At 47.3% G+C, this 15930-nt stretch overlaps 1 protein-coding gene and 1 long non-coding RNA gene across 2 annotated transcripts in view; one reads left to right on the top strand and one right to left on the bottom strand.

Annotated features, from left to right (window-relative positions):
• The first annotated feature begins 739 nt into the window (after window positions 1–739).
• On the top strand, window positions 740–5512 carry LOC140204480 (uncharacterized). Its single transcript, XR_011887640.1, has 3 exons — window positions 740–899; window positions 2711–2772; window positions 2902–5512. It is a non-coding gene; the product is annotated as an uncharacterized lncRNA (long non-coding RNA).
• A 2-nt stretch (window positions 5513–5514) lies between these two features.
• Window positions 5515–15930, bottom strand: part of LOC140203591 (uncharacterized) — a 57969-nt gene continuing 47553 nt past the window's right edge. The window contains 3 exon segments of the mRNA XM_072269638.1: window positions 5515–5768; window positions 8126–8555; window positions 12471–12947. Coding sequence (XP_072125739.1) covers window positions 5515–5768; window positions 8126–8555; window positions 12471–12947 — 1161 coding nt within the window.

Genomic DNA, 15930 nt, shown 5'->3' with positions numbered 1-15930 from the left:
GTCCATACTCCCAGACTGTCGTTGACGTTCTCACACTTGCCCACGCTCTCCACATATGCGCTGGGAATGTGAGGATGCCAACGACCGGTACATAGGGGTTGCACATTAGTACCAGAACCGTTCTCTCTTGCTGCGTTACGTCGGCGTAGAGGGGCTGCGCTTTTAGTAGCGACAGCGGCGCCTCACTCCCCTTCTCACTGAAGCAGTCACGTAACTTCTGCCACCCTGGGGCATGCCCGAAGGTGACGTCGTAGTAACCGGCGAAATCCCGGACGCTGTAAAGATCGTCCACCTTGAAGCCACGGCAATCCGGTAGCACCCTGCAAATGAAGGTCTCCCTACTGAAACCGTTGCCTTCTTTCAAATCTCGAACGCTCAGTCTGACCGTCTTCTTGACCCCAGCCCCACGAATCGAAGCGCTGGTCTCTCCAGCCTTCCTCTTCTCCGATGCGTTCGTCTCTCCAGCCATCCTTCCCTCCATCGCCGCTGCACAGGGGGAAAGGGCCAGATTTCGGAGCCGATTCCCTCCACATTCCACCCCGTGTCAGCCCGAGGCCGCTCCCCTGCCAACGCTCTCTGTGTGCTGAAATGACCACCGGCGATCAGAGCGTTCCGGTAAAGAACGTTTGATCTTAGCTCTTCATCACCGTCTCTCCCCTGCCAGGTTAGCTCCTGGAAGTTTTCCTCTCGGCGCCGGACATCACGTGTCAGAACGGATATCCAGAAAAAAACTACCCAGAGCGATGTGACAGGGAACCAGTCTCCATCATCAGGGACAACAACCCCCGCCCCCCGCCTTAGATTACATCTACACATGTTGGGAGACCGCCGGACGTGGAGCGAGAGTCCGAAGGGCAGCGACGGTCGGAGGAAGTCGCAGTTGAACGATCGACTTATCAGTGAGTTCCAACTTTGCGCAACAGTCTGTTTGATAAGATTGGGCCCTTGTTTTTATTTCGTTTCTTTACTGACCATATAGTCTTGGCGGAAAAGGATCTTGGCGATTGTAGGGATGACTTGCAGTGGACTGAAAAGCTTGAGAATGTAGATATTAAGAAAGAGGATGTGCTGGAGCTTTAGGAAAGCATCAAGTTGAATAAGTCACCGGGACCAGACGGGATGTACCCCAGGCTACTGTGGGAAGCAAGTGAGGAGATTGCTGAACCTCTGGCAATTATCTTTGCATCATCAATGAGGCCAGGAGAGGCTCCGGAGGATTGGAGAGTAGCGGATGTTGTTCCCTTATTCAAGAAAGGGAGTAGAGATATCCCAGGAAATTATAGGCCAGTGAGTCTTACTTCAGTGGTTGGTAAGTTGATGGAGAAGACCCTGAGAGGCAGGATTTGTGAACATTTGGAGAGGCATAACATGGTTAGAAATAGTCAGCATGGCTTTGTCAAAGGCAGGTCGTGCCCTACATCCTGATTGAATTTTTTGAGGATGTGACTAAGCACATTGAAGAAGGTAGAGCCATAGTTGTAGTGTACATGGATCTTAGCAAGCCATTTGATAAGATACCCCATGCAAGGCTTATTGAGAAAGTAAGGAGGCATGGGATCCAAGGGGACGTTGCTTTGTGGATCTAGAACTGGCTTTCCCACAGAAGGCAAAGACTGGTTGTAGATGGGTCATACTCTGCATGAAGGCCGGTGACCAGCGGTGTCCCTCAGGGATCTGTTCTGGGACCCCTACTCTTTGTGATTTTTTTATAAATGACCTGGATGAGGAAGTGAGGAAGTGGAGGGGTGGGTTAGTAAATTTGCTGATGACATAAAGGTTGGGTGTGTTGTGGACAGTGCAGATGGCTGTCAGAGGTTAAAGTGGGACATTGATAGGATGCAAAACTGGGCTGAGAAACGGTAGATGGCGTTCAACCCAGATAAGTGTGAGGTGGTTCATTTTGGTAGGTCAAATATGTTGGCAGAAAATAGTATTAATGATGACTCTTGGCGGTGTGGAGGATCAGAGGGGTCTTGGGGTCTGAGTCCACAGGACACTCAAAGCTGCTACGCAGGTTGACTCTATGGTTACAAACGCATACAGTGCATTGGCCTTCATCAATTGTGGGATTGAGTTTAAGAGCCGAGATGTAATGTTGCAGCTCCTTAGGACCCTGGTCAGACCCCACTTGGAGTACTGCGCTCAATTCTGGTCGCCTCACTATAGGAAGGATGTGGAAACCATAGAAAGGGTGCAGAGGAGATTTACAAGGATGTTGCCTGGATTGGAGGGCATGCCTTGTGAGAATAGATTGAGTGAATTCAGCCCTTTCTCCTTGGAGCGACGGAGGATGAGAGGTGGCTGATAGAGGTGTACAAGATAATCAGAAGCATTGATTGTGTGGATAGTCATAGGCTTTTCCCCAGGGCTGAACTGGCTAGCACGAGAGGACATAGTTTTAAGGTGCTTGGAAGTAGGTACAGAGGAGATGTCAGGGGTAAGTTTTTCTATGCAGAGAGTGGTGAGTGCATGGAATGGGCTGCCAGCGGTGGTGGTGGAGGCGGAAACAAAACGGTCTCTTAAGAGACTCCTGGGTAGGAACATGGAGCTTAGAAAAATAGAGGGCTATGGGTAACCCTAGGTAATTTCTAAGGTAGGGACATGTTCGGTACAGCTTTGTGGGCCAAAGGGCCTGTATTGTGCTGTAAATTTTCTTTGTTTCTATGTGTCAATGTTCCCACCGCTATCTCTCCCTCTCTCAACCATACAGGTAAAATATCATCAACACGTTATCTACTGGGGAGGCAAAAGAACTGATGCAACATTACAGTGGTTTGCAAGCTTTAAATATATTTAATACGTTTTGGAAACAGATACATTTACAAAAAGTAGGAAGTTAAAGACTAAAATTTCCACACAGTAGATTAGTAAGTTATAAAATGATTTCTTCTCAAATTTAAGCGGCGTCGTATCACGTCCAAGACGGAAGAGGCTGGAGCGTAAGTGGACAGGGGCATCAGTGCACTGTAGAGGCGTTGAATCTCCTAGAAACGGCTGAAGCGGTTTTTCTGCAGATCATTGCCAACGTGGACTGTTACCGCCTGCAAGATGAAAAGTGAAAGTTTACTTTGAACTTGGAACTTTGAAAAATTTTCTATCAAAGTATGTACAGTACTGTGCCAAATTCTTAGGGACAGACACACACACACACACAAACATATATATAAATAGCGTGCCAAAGACTTTTGCACAGTGCTGTAGTGATTTTATGGATTACACTGTACTGCTGCAAAAAAAAAAATACAAATTTCATTACGTATGTGAGTGATGATCAACCTGATTCTGATGTGGGTCTCTATTGTGGACTGGGAGAGGGGGGATCATGGTTGGGAATAGGGGAAGGGAGAGGCAGTGAGTGGGAAGCACCAGAGAGACATCTGTAATGACCAATAAACCAATTGTTTGGAATCAAATGGCCTTGCCTGGTGTCTCAGGGCTGGGTGTGTCTGCAACCATGCCATCCAAGTGCACTGGCACTCCTCCTCTGCCACTTGTCCCACACCCCTCCTGCGGTGCTCCATCCTCGCCATTCCCAACATTCTTTGCTCCTGCCAGATTTACAAGCTCGCTCTCCGCTCCATGTTGACAAATACAGCGGTGTGTGCAAAAGTCTCAGGCACCCCAGCTAGATAGATATGTAACGCTCGGCTCGATCAACTCACGTCCGTCTAGGGGAACTGCCGTAGGCCCTACCAAACTGTGTACTCACGTTTGCGTAGACGCTACGTAATGCACCCCGATACAAGCCCACACTGTAAAATATCAGACAATACACAATGTACAGTTAAGTTACACTTTATAACTCTTTTTGGTGGTGTGGTTAGTGGACACAAAAAAAAAAACAAAGGTGCCACTCAGTAAATTTGTCAGTTTTGTGCACCAAATTAAGTCGTTGGAGCTCACACCTCCCCGATCCGTCCACAAACGACCTCCGAACCTCCAACAACCTCCGAACCGTCGAATTCCGGTATCCGCCATCCCGGAACCGCCGACCGCTCCCGCACTCGTCCGTCCTCTTCACTCGCCTTGAGCAGGTACACAAATTGGGTGTGACATATATATGTGAATAGGGCTTCTTATAATGTCAGGCACTGAACCAAGATGAAAGAAATACATGAATTCCCAAGCTCCACAGAAATATAGTGATAGTTACGACATTAACAAGATTATAGCCTATCACTACACTTCAGTGTATAACTGGTACAATAAAACATATAATACTTAATTTAATAATATGACAAAGTATTACTAATTATCATAAAATATAATTATCAAGCAAGTAAGGTAACGTTGTTTGCTTAGAAGCCATAGGGTTGTTAGTGAGAAAAATTTACTTTTGTATTGGCGACCACCACAGATGTAGGCTTACTTCTACGGCTGATTCAGAGCAGACAGCAGGGCCCGCAGTGCTGAGCAGTGTTCCTAAGCAGGTATCAAAATAACAGAAACAAAGCAAATAAGTTTTTTACACTTTCAGCCACCTAAACTGGAACCAAGTAATCAAGTATGAAACAAGAACGCCTGATGAACGATTGGTAAAGCCACGAATATTGGTGAATATTAGTATCAAAAGCGGTAGGTTGGCAACTCTGCCTCGTACCGTTTCTCTCGCAGAAATGGTTGGACAGGAAGTGTACCTGTGTGTCTGGATATTCACAATATCCTCACACATCGGGTATTACATGGTTAGACCAATACAGATCCTGTTTAGTCTTTAAGTATGTAAAAAGTGAAAGAAGCTTGAATCTTTACAGAAATTATAATTGTATCTGTACGAATAGAAAATATCGTATTTTGTAAGTGAGAAATGTTAACAGGGGAGGAGAGCAGCCATTTGGGAGATTTGGAAATGTATTTCGTCTCGTTCATTGCTCACTACTCTTTTTCCTATCAACACAAAGAGAAAAAGAGCCTCTTTCCAATCAACTATAGCGGCCGCTGTTAAATTCCCCGCTTGTATATTTTGACATTTTTTTACAGAGGTGCCGGAGTGGCACTCCGGTGAGATCCAGCAGCACTGCACCCCTGGCTGAGGGGTAATAACTGTTCCTGACCCTGATGGTGTGGGTCCTGAGGCTCCTGTACGTCCTTCCCGATGGCTGAGGGGTAATAACTGTTCCTGAACCGGTGGTGTGGGTCCTGAGGTTCCTGTACCTTCACCCTGATGGTTGAGTGGTAATAACTGTTCCTGAACCTGGTGGCACTGAAGGCATTACGCTGACTGTGGTGCTTTACAGACACTTAGATAGGCTGACGGATGATGGAAAATGGCAGGCTATGCGGGAGGGGAGGGTTAGGTTGGTTGATTCATTGATTGAGAGAAGGCACAGAATTGACCCTTCCGGCCCTTCGAGCCTCACCGCCCAGCGATCTCCCGATTTAACACCAGCCTAATCATGGGGCAATTTACAATGACCAATTAAACTACTGACCGGTATGTCTTTGGACAGTGGGAGGAAACCGGAGCACCCAGAGGAAACCCTAGAGAAAACTTCTGGCGTTCACCTTTTTTTTTTACCTGCCATGACTGTTGAGGTCCCTTTGTCTAATCCTGGGTTTTGTGGAACAGGTAGAGCCACGGAGGTGCAAAGTTGGGGGCTCGGAGGACACGCAGAGCTTCCCTCTGCTCCTGTCCTCGGTCACCCTCTCGGGATAGGCAGACGCGTTGGGAAACCTCTCGGCAACTTGATTCTGCTGGTGCTCGGGCGGGTTCCTGCAGTCGCGTTCCACGGCACTGTCCCGTAACCAGCTCCTGCAGCAGATCCTGTCTGGGGTATGAACTGAATACTTTAGCTAACGAAAAACATTCAAGATTGTTTAGTGTCATTTTCAGTACACAAGTGTCAAGGAGAACGAAATAATCGTAACTCTGGATGGGATGCAGGAGATAAATAAAGCACACCAAGCCAAACACAAGAAGATCTGCAGATGCTGGAAATCCAAGGCAACACACACAAAGTGCCAGAAAAACCCAGTAGGTCAGGCAGCATTTACGGAAACGTGTAAACAGTCGAGGCTTTAGGCTGAGGCCCTTCATCAGGACTGGAAAGGAAGGGGGAAGACGTTGAGGGTGGGGGAGGAGAGGAAGAAGTACGAGGTGGTAGGTGATAGGTGAGACCGGAAGAGGGGGTGGGGTGAAGTAAAGAGCTGGGAAGTCGATTGGTGGAGGTGATGAAGGGCTGGGGAAGGGGGAATCTGATAGGAGAGGACAGAAGGCCATGGAAGAAGGGGACGATGGTGGAGCACCAGAGGGAGGTGATGGGCAGGTAAGGAGATAAGGTGAGAGAGAGAAATGAGAATGGGGAATGGTGAAGAAGAAAACTAGAAGTTCGACAAATCGATGCTTAACTCACTACTAAGATAAACTCCATAAGATAAAGAACACAATAATAATAATAATAAAAACACAATAAATATAAATACATAAGATAGCTTATATACATGGATTGACTGTACGTGCATAAAGTGACTCTAGGCACAGGAGTGTCTCAAAATCACAATCAATCAGTATATACCATGAAATTTGTCGTTGTGCGGCAGCAGTACCTTGCAATTCAAAATAAAAGCTGTAAATTACAGTAAATATATAAAAAATTAAAAAATTAAACAATTAAACACGTCGTGCAAAAAGACAAAAAGAAAATAGTGAGTTAGTGTTCACAGGTTCGATGTCCATTCAGAAATCTGATGACGGGGGAGAGGCTGTTCCTGAATCACTCAGTGTCTGTACAGAAGGTGACTCTGACAGGAAATGATCAGGTGGTGGTGGTTGGGGTGTGGGTTAGTGTTGGGGAAAGTCACTGTTTCTGAGTCTGGTGGTCCAGGCGTGGATGCTATGCAGCCTCGTCCCCGATGGGAGAGGGACAAACAGTCCGTGAGCAGGGTGGGTGGGATCCTCCCTGACGTTACTGGCCCTTTCCCGGCCCTTGATGGTGGGTAAGCTCCTGGACCGGCTTCACTCACCCCCCGGTGGCTCGTGGGTGTGGACCCACTTCTGGGGATCCTGCGTTCTGATGTTTGATGTTCTGAGCGTTACTCGTTTGTTGTTTCTGTTGTTTGCGTGACTTTGCACGTCTGATGGTCTTGTTTCGTGGGGTGCTTTCTTTAAGTGGGTTCTCTGACATTTCTTTGTTTGTGGCTGCCTGCAAGAAGATGAACCTCGAGGCTGTGCACCGTAAGCATACTTTGATAATTACTGTACTTTGTACTTTGAACTTGGAATACATCCTTGATGGCTGGTAGTCTGGTGCTGGTGACACGTTGGGCACTTAATTGTTTCCTGAAACACTTAATTCAACAACTAATAATTCAGTTTTGCTCAGTCCACAAGGCTGTAATAAAATCTAGCACACATTCAGCAATCCCCCGATTTAATCCCAGCCCAATCACAGGACAGTTTTACAACCACCAATCAACCTACCAACTGGTAGGTCTTTGGGCTGTGGGAGGAAACCAGAGCACCTGGAGGAAACACTCGTGGTCATGGGGAGAACATACAAATTCTTTACGGGCAACGGCTGAAATTGAACTGGGGTCACCGGTACCGTAAAGTATTGCGCTAACCACTACGCTACGGTGTTGCCCCACGGAATCCTCATGCAAATCCAGCAGAGTTTGAGCAGTTTTGTAAAGAAGGAAGGGGAAGGGGAAAAATTGCAGTGTCCAGATGTGCAAAGCTGATGGAGACCAGTCCACACAGACTCAAGGCTATAATTGCTGCCAAAGGTGCATCTATTAAATAGTGACTTGAAGGGGAAAAATACTTATGTAGTCAATTGTTTTGTGTTTAATAATTGTAATTAATTTAGAGCACTTTGTAGAGATCTGTTTTCACTTGGTCACAAAAGAGGTTTTCTCTGTTGATCAGTGTCAAAACAGCCAAATTAAATCCACTATGATTCGGTGTTGTAAAACAACAAAACATGAAAACCTCCAAGGGGGACAAATGCTTTTTTGGAGGCACTGTACATACAATCGCTGACAAGCAACCAATGTGCAACAGAAGACAAACTGTGCAAATACAAAGACTAAACAAGTAATACTGAGAACACAAACTGTGGAGTCCCTGCAAGTGAGGAAACCCAGATTTCGAGTTTAGAAGGCTAAAAGGTTGTATTTCACTTACTGTAACCCCAGCAGTTGCAACAGGAATCACGCTGATCCCGAGGTGCATTTGAAATCTCCTCAGTGACATTAGCGTGCCCTGCAGCATCAGTCTGTCTGGAACAATTCACATTGCTTGCCAGGCCCACTTGGCTGCGATTGCGTTTCAGGACCTTAGACAACTTCTTGATGGCCTTCGAGGTGGCATGCGGGTTGCCCGTTGCGCTCAGCGTCTCTCTTGCGGCCTTTTGCCCCTCTTGGGGGAACGCCTGGGCCTCGAGGCCACCTTGGCTCCTGGGCTGACTCTGGACCTCAGGGAGGAATTGCCTCGAGCTCCCATTCTGCTCTGTGCTTTCGGCTGGCAGCGTGCTGCACGCATCCGCTGGTTCGGTTTCCTCCGCAACAATTGTACTCTTCTGGTCAAGCTCCTCAAAGATCTCCGACTGGGTATTCTGAAGAAAACAGAAATATAGATGAAAGGTTTAGAACACATAATTTTGCAGGCCATTCAGCCCACGATGTTGTGCTGACCTCATAACCTATTCGTAGACCGACCATAAATCTTAGCAACAGAATTAGGCCACTTGGCCCTCCGAGTCTGCTCCATCATTCCTTCATGGCTGATTTATTGTCCATCTCAACCCCAGCCTTCTGCCTTCTCCCCGTAACCTCTGACACCCTTACTAATCAAGAGCCTCTTAACCTTCATTTTAAGTACACCTCCACAGCCGTCTGTGGCGATGAATTCCACAGATTCACCACCCTTCGGCTAAAGAAATTCCTTCTCATCTCCGTTCTAAAGGGACGTCCTTCTATTCCATCATGGCTGATTTATAACTTCAACCACATTCTCCTGCCTTCTTGCCATAACCTTTGATGCCCTGACTAATCAAGAGCCTATCAAACTCTGGTTTTAAATATCCCCAATGACTTGGCCTCCACAGCCGCCTGTGACGATGAATTCCAGATTCACCACCCTCTGGCTGAAGAAATTCTTCCCCATCTCTATTCTAAAGTGACGAACCTCATTTCTGAGGCTGCACTGTCTGGTACTCCACTCTCCCACTTTCAGAAACATCCTCTCCACGTCCGCTCTGTCTAGACATTCCAGTCTAACCTGACTGAGATATTTTAAAGAAAAGGCACGGTGTTGGATCAGTTTAATGTTCTCGGGAAATAATTGCAAGGGACCCATTAGTATCTGTTCAAAACTCGGACAGTTTCTTTCAGGATGGGCAAAGCAGTAACTGCATTTGCCACCTGGAAACATGAGGGGAAACATTTTCACTCAGAGGGTGGGGACAGCTTGGAACAAGCTGCCAGCATAAGTGGTGCATGCGAGCTCGGTTTCCACGTTTAAGAGAAGTTTGGATAGGTACACGGATGGTAGGGATATGGATGGCAATGGTCCTGGTGCAGGTCGATGGGAATAGACGGTTTAAAATGGCTCGGCATGGACTAGATGGGCTGAAGGGCCTGCTTCTCTGCCGTATTTTTCTATGACTCTCCGACGCCGCAGGAATCTTCTACCTTGTGGGAATGGAGCTTTCCCAACTGCTTTCACTCCCACCAACCCTCCCACCTGGGCATGGGGTTAAAAACCCAGAGCTACAGAAACCCCAACAGAAGCTCCATCCCTGGGAGAGGAAGGATATGCCAAGAAGATGGGCCACACCTGGAAACAGGTTGAAAGACTCCCAGGATGGAGGACTCTGGTGAGCTGCTGTCAAAGGCCTGTGCCCCAGATGGCGTTGGTGATTCTGTAAATTGGTGTTCACTCCCCACACTGCATTCTCGATCCAGCCAAGCCACTACAATCAGGGGGCCGGTTCAGGCCGAGCAGTGATGGGACCACTGAACAGACTCTCTATACACTGACTGGCCTGATCTCAAATAATAACAAGGCAGCCCACAGAGAAGTGGTCATCACCCTGACACAGTGGTGTCAAGAAAACAACCTCTCCCTCAATGTCGCAAAAACAAAGGAGCTGGTTGTGGATTACAGGAGGAATGGAGACATCAATGGATCTGGGGTTGAGAGGGTGAACAGCTTCAAGTTCCTCGGTATACACGTCACCGAGGATCTCACGTGGTCTGTACATATCAGCTGTGTGGTGAAAAAAGCACAGCAGCGCCTCTTTCACCTCAGACGGTTGAAGAAATTCGGCATGATCCGAAGAACTTTCTACAGGGGCACAACTGAGAGCATCCTGACTGGCTGCATCAGTGCCTGGTATGGGAACTGTACCTCCCTCAATCGCAAGACTCTGCAGAGAGTGGTGTGGACAGCCCAGCACATCTGTAGTTGTGAACTTCCCATGATTCAGGACATTTTCAAGGACAGGTGTGTACAAAGGGGCTGCAGGATCATTGGGGACCCAAGTCACCCCAACCACAAACTGTTCCAGTTGCTACCATCCGGGAAATGGTACCGCAGCATTAAAGCCAGGACCAACAGGCTCCAGGAGAGCTTCTTCCACCAGGCCATCAGACTGATTAATTCACGCTGACACAACTGTATTTCTGAGCTATATTGACTGTACTGTTGTATAACTTACTGGACATACTATTTATTACAAATTACTACAATTTACACCTTGCACATTCAAACTGAGATGTAACATAAAGATTTTTACTCCTTGTGTATGTGAAGGATATAAGAAATAATATTCAATTCAATCAAATTCAATTCGGCCTCTCACTGGGTCAGTGAGACGGGCTGGCAGCTGCTCTTGCCACACCTGTTCGCTCCCCTGTCGTAGTTTTTCCCGTGACCCTGTCCCGTGCACTATTTCTGTTCGTTTCCATCTTACAGACCGTTCTCAGGAACTGAACCCTGTCTTAACCCTGAGAGAGCCTGTAAACGCATGGAATCCTATAAGGGTCATAGAATGCATCCAGTCATTGGGGGGTGAATCTGTGAAATTTGTTACCACAAGACGGCTGCGGAGGACAGGTCATTGGGTATATTTAAACCGAAGGTTGGCAGGTTCTTGATTAGTCAGGGTGTCAAATGATATGGGGAGAAGGCAGGAGAACAGGGTTGAGAGAGATAGTAAATCAGCCACGATGGAATGGCAGAGCAGACTCAATGGGCCAAATGGCCTAATTCTGCTCCTATGTCTTATGGTCTTACAGAGGCCAAAAAATTCATGGTCTGCTCCAGTTTCTAGTATTTTCTAAAATTTTGTCATTTTAAAATTAATTTTATAAGCTCAGTGGTAGAGTATTTGAGTACAGATTAGCAGCCAAAGAGTCATTTAGTTCATAATAGGCCTTTCAGCACATCCAGGCCGTGCCAATTTATTAAGCTGCCGAGTCCTGTCGTCCAGCACCTGGACTGTAGCCATCCCTACCCTCCCATCTATGGACCCATCCAAACTTCTCTTCAATATTGCAATCTAACCACAATTTACCACTTCCGCTGGCAGCTCATTCCACACTCGTACCACCCCCTGAGTGAAGAAGATTCCCCTCAGGTTCCCCTTGAACACTCACCTTTCACCCTTAACCTATGACCTCCAGTTCAGTGCCACCCAATCTCAGTGGGAAAAGCCTGCCTGCCTTTACACTATGGATACTTCTCATCATTTTGTATACCTCAATCAAGTCTCCCCTCCACCTCCTACGCCCCGGGGAATGAAGACCCAAACAATTCAGTCTTTTCCTATTACTCAGGTCCTCAAGTCCCTGTAATCGTGGTTGGCATTAGGGCAAAGGGACCGATAGCTCTGTGACTATGACTTGGGCTTCCTGTCGACACAGGCCTTGGTCAATTCAAATTCTCAACTTGCCTATGTGTGATTTAGAACAGAGATCATCGAACACCACAGCACAGTGCATTCCTTTTCACCCACGATGTTGTACCAACTTTTAACCTACTTTAAGATCAATCTAACCCTTCTCTCCTACTTAACCCTCTATTTTTCCATCATCATGTGCCCATCTAAGCATTTCCTGAATGCCCCTAATGTATCTGCCTTTAGCACCACCCATGACAGGGTGTTCCATGCACCCACTACTCTCTGCCTCTATCATCCCCTCTATATTTCCCTCCCATCGCCTTGAAATTATGCTTCCTGGCATTTGCCATTTCTGCCTGGGAAGAAAACTCTGGCTGTCCAATTGATCTGTCTTACACACTTCCATCAAGTCACCCCTCATCCTTCTTTGCTCCAAAGAGAAAAGCCTCAGCTGGCTAAACCTATCTTCACGAGACATGCCCTCCAGTTCAGGCAGCATCCTGGTAAATCTCCTCTGCACCTTACCTAAAGCTTCCACATCCTTCCTGTAATGAGGTGACTGGAACTGAACACAATACTCCCAAGCGTAGTCTAACTAGGGTTTTGTTAGAGTTGCAACATTACCAGTAGAGGTGGAGATTGTGACTCCTGCCCATTTTCATCTCCCGCCTCCTGCTGCGCCAGGTCTTTGGCCTCTTTCACAGCTTGGGGCTCCAGTGGGACCAGATCTTGTACCTGCTGCTGATCCCCGTCTTCGGCCTCTTGGTTATCCAGGACTTGGGCCTGCTGTTGTAACTTTTGCACATTGGCCTCCGGTTGGTTCACTGCCTCACTCACAGCATTTCCCTCTTGTGCTTCAGCAGGGATCTCCGATGGAACCTCTGTCTGCTCCTGCTTCTGGCCTGGTTCTTTCTGCTCTGCTTGGAATTGGTTCTGGAGCAGCGAGCAGTGTTCTGTGCCATCAGCCTTCTGTTCAGAAACCAGCTCTGGCTCAACATCTGCTCTTCCTGGAGACAACTCACAGCTGTGGCCCACATTCTTCTCCTCCCAGCCGCCTGCTCGCTGGCTTGGGCTGGAGACAATTCCTAGCACTTGGCTGGTCTGAAGGATACAGAAGAAAAAAAAACTTTGAAAACAGCTGGCATTTTAAAACACTCAGTAAAAAACAATCTTGGCAGTCAGTGTCAGATGAACTTCCTGAACTTGTGACGCTCAGAATACCATTCAGTTTCGCCTCAAAGACTCAGAGAGGCGTGCAGGAGAATCCTTGACAATGGCACCAGTGACAAGAACACGATGTAGTCAAAGATTTATTTCCATGATATTATAGAATAACATGACACTAATAATGCCATTCCTGATACCGGAACAGGTCAGTGAGCAGCTGGCCCAGGGAGAGGGGACCATTTAATGTGGTGAGATGTGAGAAGCCCCAGTGCTACTGCCCTTTGAGACAGGTGATAAAGGCAGATTTATTAGAGGCAATCAAATACTGGAGGGTGGGTCAAGAGAAACTGCTTTCAGTGGCAGGAGGGTCAATAACTGGAGGAAAGAGATTGAGGATAATTCTCAAGTTGCCATAAATCTCTTCACTTTGGCTACTGAGATTCCAGTTCCTGGATTTCCGCTCAGGCCTCTTGTTCGGTCTGGAATCAGCCTAGGCCTGGGTCAGAGGGGCAATGAAGTAATTTCTTCTTAACATAGACAGTTGTGATTTAGAATTCACTGTAGCCTGGCCTACTGAGTTCCTCCAGCATTTTGTGTGAGTTATTTTAGATATTTCCCTGAAGGGTAAACGCCACAGGGGAGCTGGACTATAATGTGTGGTTAAAGGTGTAGCTGGGTGGTGGGGTGGAGATACATCTCTACCAAAGGAGGTGTAAGGTGATCCTTCCCTCCACTAGTCTGCAGGTCACCCTTGGGCAAGGAATAGCATCTGCTTAGCCCTCCCGATCAGGGTCACATGAAGCCACGGAAGCAGGTGGTGGTTGGTTGTACGAACAGCCGGTGCATATCACAAGTCCTGGTTATACAACCACTGATGCCAGGCAGACAGTCTCTGAACAGTATTGATAAAGGCTAGGGTCACCCGTCTTGTAAAGACACTGGCCCAGAAGAGGTTTGCCATTGCCCACAGTGCCAAAGACCATGATTGCCCACATCATACGGCATGATACATAATGATGATGGTGAAAGGAGTAAGAAAGTAAAATATCCTTTAAACAGAGAGAGAGAGAGAGAGAGAGAGAGAGAGAGAGCGACATCACAGAATGTTACTGTACAGGGAGAGCTGGGGGGGGTCACAGAAAGTTAGCTGTGAGTAATGTAGATAATGGCAAAGGCAAATGGAATTCAACACACAAAATACTGGAGGAACACAGCAAGTCAGTCAGCATCTACGGAAATGAATAAACAGTTGACGTTTCCGGGCCAAGACCCTACATCAGGACTGGAAAGGGAAGGGGGAAGAAGCCAGAATAAAAAAGGTGGGGAGAAGGGAAGGAGGACTCGCTGGAAGATTATGTGTGGATCTAGGTGGGTGGGGGAGCGGGATGAAGTAAGAAGCTAGAAGGCGATAGATGGAAAAGGTAAAAGGGCTGGGGAAGGAGGAATCTGATAGGAGAGGACAGTGGACCACAGGAGAAAGGGAAGGGGGAGGGGTACCAGGGGAAGTGATAGGGAGATGTGGAAAAGAGGCCAGAATGGGGAATTGGAAGCAGGAGGGAAAAATTACCGGTAGTTGGAAAAATAGAAGTTCATGTCATCAATGAAAAGCTCTACACAATCGAAGCTTGTTTCCCACAGCCAGATTTCTTTGTCCTCAAAGAATTATAATTTACAAGGTTTTGGGGCAGATTTCACTACTACAGCAGACAGGTAAGAAAAGTCCCAGTGGTACAGGGGAGACAGTAGGCTTGGGACTCTTCAGTGTTATAGCCAGACACCAGGAAGCCAAGTTATCATGCCACCAGTACACCAGGTAATGACATCTCCAGCAAGAGGGCATCTAACTGCTTACCCCTGATATTCAATAACCCAACAGTTGTTTAAGACCCAACTATCAATGTCCTGGAGGGGCCAACATTGTTCAGAGTCTCAGCAGGACAGCCCACATGAGGTACCAGAGCAGATTGGATGTTGTGAACTCAATGAAGACCTTCCCATCTTCACCCTCTTCCCTTCCTAATTCTCCTTCTCCCATGCTCCACTCTCCTCTCCCATCAGATTCCTCCTCCTTCAGCCCTTTAACTCTTCCACCTCTACCAGGGGTTCCCAACCTTTTACTTGCCATGGACCAGTCCAATTAAGCAAGGGGTCTCAGAGTGAATGTGGAGAGGATGTTTCTTATGGTAGGGAGTCTAAGACCAGAGGACAGCCTCATAATAGCGAGGTGTCCTTTTAGAGATGAATAGGAAGATGAGAAGAAAGTTCTTTAGCCAGAGAGTGGTGAATCTGTGGCATTTATTGCCACAGTCAGCTGTGAAGGCCGAGTATTTTTGTATATTTAAGGCAGAGGTTGGTCAGGTCATGAAGGGATAAAGGGAGAAGGCAGGAGATTGGGGCTGAGAGGGAAAATGGATCAGCCATGATGAAATGCAGAGCAGACTAATGGCCTAATTCTGCTCCCATATCTTGTGGTTTTATGATATTGGGAACCCCTGACCTAAACCCTTCCAGCTTCCAACTTTATCCATCTTCCCCCATACCTGGTCTCACCTATCACCTGCCAGCTTGTACTCCTTCCCTCCACGCTCCCACCACTTCCCAGTCTTATTCTGGCTTCTTCCCAGTTCCTTTCCAGTCCTGATGAGGGGGTCTCGGTTTGAAACATCGACTCTTTATTCCTCATCAGAGTTGCTGCCTAACCTGCTGAATTCCTCCAGCACTTGGTGTGTGTGTTGTGGGTTGGAAGCAAAATATGCTTGACCCTGATGGACTGCCAAAGGCTGAGAGAGACACAATCTCCACCTACTGGCTGTTTATTAATACGTAAACCAGTACAAGAAAAAAAGAATTGTAGTCAGCATAGAGCAGACATGATCACATTGCACGGCAGGGCAGGCTTCTGACAACCAAGTCCAGC

This window comes from Mobula birostris, chromosome 10 (genome assembly GCF_030028105.1).
Source record: "Mobula birostris isolate sMobBir1 chromosome 10, sMobBir1.hap1, whole genome shotgun sequence".
Classification (NCBI taxonomy): Eukaryota; Metazoa; Chordata; class Chondrichthyes; order Myliobatiformes; family Myliobatidae; genus Mobula; species Mobula birostris.
This window is presented reverse-complemented; position numbering and strand designations above follow the sequence as displayed.